The following is a 2770-nucleotide window of genomic DNA, read 5'->3' on the forward strand; positions in this document are numbered from 1 at the left end:
AGTTGTATGGTGCTTTTGATGAGGTTACTCACGAGTGGAGCGATGGGATCGCATCGGAGCTGCTGCGAAGAGCAGTGAATAATAATAAGTCGGGGAGCTCGGATAACCAATGGGTCATCTTTGATGGACCGGTGGATGCCTTGTGGATCGAATCGATGAACACTGTACTGGATGACAATAAGAAGCTTTGTCTAACGAGTGGCGAGATCATCTCCCTCACTCCGGAGGTACGGATGATTTTCGAAGTAGAGGACTTGGCAGTGGCCTCGCCGGCCACAGTGAGTCGGTGTGGTATGGTGTTTATGGAGCCGACGGCGCTGGGGTTGGAGCCTCTGGTGAGATCGTGGATCGACAGGTTGCCTGGCGGGTTTACGGATGATATCAAGAAGCATTTGTTGAGGTGGACGAAGGACTTCTGTTTGCCGGCTATCACATTCGTGAGAAGAAATACCAGTGAAATTGCAAGTAGGTGGGGTTGAACTCGGGGTTGCATGGTTTATAGCGAGTAGCTCTACCGTTGTGCTATGATGGAGATGTTAGGTACGGTTGATAACAACTTGCTGTCCTCTTTCTTTCGCCTTATGGACTGCTTCTTCGAGCAGTATGAGGAGACTGAAGGCCGCAAGGTCACCGATGCAGACATATCAAAACTCGCTGCCAGCTACCTCCAAGATATATTCCTCTTCTGTGCCGTCTGGTCCATTGGAGCCTCTTGTGATGCGGCCAGTCGTCCTAAGTTCAGCGAATGGTTCATCCAACATGGCGAGGACTTGGGCTTCGACAGAACCTTGCTGAGGATGAACACTACGGGCTGTGTTTATGAAATGTAAGCAGTGAATTTTATATAATGTCGCTGTGGCTTGATCTCTGCTAATCTGGCTGACTTTACATGTATAGTGAGAACATAACTTCTTGAATAGTACTTGACCACAGCTGGGTCATCTGCATAGTCGTGACAGAGTCTCTGAGGTCGAAAAATGTGATGGGAAGGGATAGTTTTTCGTAATGGATTTTTATCGTAAAATTTCATTCAAGGGTATGTGTGAGCAGTGAATTTCATATGAGGTCGCCGTGGATGGTTCTTTCACAAATCTGTAAGTTTTCATATATTCATAGAGATTGCCAATTTGAAAACACGTTTGTTTGGATAGCAGCGGACTGTATTCGAATCGTCTGCCAGTCATCGAATGTAGTGGTGAATGATGATAGTTGTTTGTTAACCTGATAACTTGTCGTATTCATCTGATCCCTTCTAATCCTGACTGTGTGCTTCCCGTAAAGTCTCATGGAATTTCATAGAGGTCATTGCCGCTACCGTATTGGTGCTCAACTGTTCATTTCTATTAGGTGTTGTTGTCCATTCGAAGAGGAGGAGAGTCAAGTTCCTGGCTACAAGTGGAAGAGATGGTTAGATATCGTGCCTCAGTTCAAGATCCCCCGAAACGCTGCCTACGACGCCATTGTGGTACCAACGGTCGACAGTATTCAGCTCACGCACGTTATGGCGAAGTTAGTGATGGGCAACAACCACGTATTGATCTTTGGCAACACTGGCACTGGAAAGAGCATTCATACGGCGCAGTGGTTGCAGAAGGAAGCGCCTGCTAACTATCAAAGTGTTTTTGTCAACTTCTCCGCACAAACTCATGTGAACCAACTCCAAGATTTGATCGATTCTAAAACGGAGAAGCGAAGAAGAGGCGTGTTTGGTCCGCCAGCAGGGAAGCAGTTGGTCATATTCGTAGACGATCTCAACATGCCGCAGAAGGAGTACTATGGTGCTCAGCCTCCCATAGAGTTGCTGAGGCAATGGCACGACCATGGAGGGTGGTATGATCGTAAGGAGCTCACCTTCCAGGAAATCATCGATACAACATTTATAACGGCGATGGGTCCTCCGGGAGGCGGTAGAACATTCATTACGGAGCGGCTGAAGAGGCATCATAATATGATATGCGCGATCGATATGCAGCGCTCTTCGGTGGAGTCGATTTTCAAGACTATTGTTGAGTATTTCTTGATGGGCTTTGATGACTCTGTGAAAGTGCTGAAGGACCCGTTGGTTTCGGGAGCATATGATATTTTCGAATTGGTTCATAAGGAGTTGCTGCCAACACCGGCGAAAAGTCATTATACGTTCAACTTGAGGGACATTTGGAAGGTTTTTCAAGGTTAGCTTATGTGAGGTTCGATCGTTTTGGAAAATGTCGTTGTAGGTATATGTTCGCTGTCACCGAAGAAAGTTAGCGATGCGGTTGTGGTCGTCCGCTGCTGGTGCCATGAAAATATGCGAGTTTATGCCGACAGACTCATCAACGATGAAGATAGGGCGTGGTTTGATTTGCAGTGTAGGAAGCGAATACCACTTTTTCAAGGAATCACAGAGCAGGAGGTGAAATTGGCGCTATTGTGTTTGTGAGAATGCGTGTTGTTAGGTCTATGATAAAGCGGCTATTGTATTTGGCGACTTCCTTTCTACTGGTGATGATAAGTATTATGTCGAGGTTGAAGAATTGTCTAAAATTCAGTCTACGATGGAGGTGAGGGGACGGTGAAAGCTCTATTGATGAGAACTGAGATCAACGATATTTCCCCATGGATTCCATCAATAGTTGGCGAGTATATGGGTTGATATAGAGTTTCACCCGTGATATGAAAAACAGTAGTGAAAAGAAGATTTCACAAATCACTGCGTAGCGCGAATTTCGGGTTTTTCACAGAGTATTTTAATGCCACTTTACGTAAAACGGGTGAAATTAACAGAATTTGA

General features: G+C 45.8%; 1 protein-coding gene across 1 annotated transcript in view; it reads left to right on the forward strand.

The window, feature by feature from the left end:
* Pmar_PMAR011543 (dynein heavy chain, putative) overlaps positions 1 to 2770 on the forward strand; it is a gene marked incomplete at both ends in the record, with an annotated part of 10037 nt that overhangs the window by 961 nt on the left and 6306 nt on the right. Inside the window, 5 exons of the mRNA XM_002773656.1 lie at positions 1 to 465; positions 541 to 826; positions 1348 to 2171; positions 2217 to 2392; positions 2436 to 2551. Of these exons, the coding sequence (XP_002773702.1) occupies positions 1 to 465; positions 541 to 826; positions 1348 to 2171; positions 2217 to 2392; positions 2436 to 2551 (1867 nt within the window). The remainder of the gene's footprint in view (positions 466 to 540; positions 827 to 1347; positions 2172 to 2216; positions 2393 to 2435; positions 2552 to 2770) is intronic.

This window comes from Perkinsus marinus (genome assembly GCF_000006405.1).
Source record: "Perkinsus marinus ATCC 50983 genomic scaffold scf_1104296958712, whole genome shotgun sequence".
Taxonomy (NCBI): Eukaryota; Perkinsozoa; order Perkinsida; family Perkinsidae; genus Perkinsus; species Perkinsus marinus.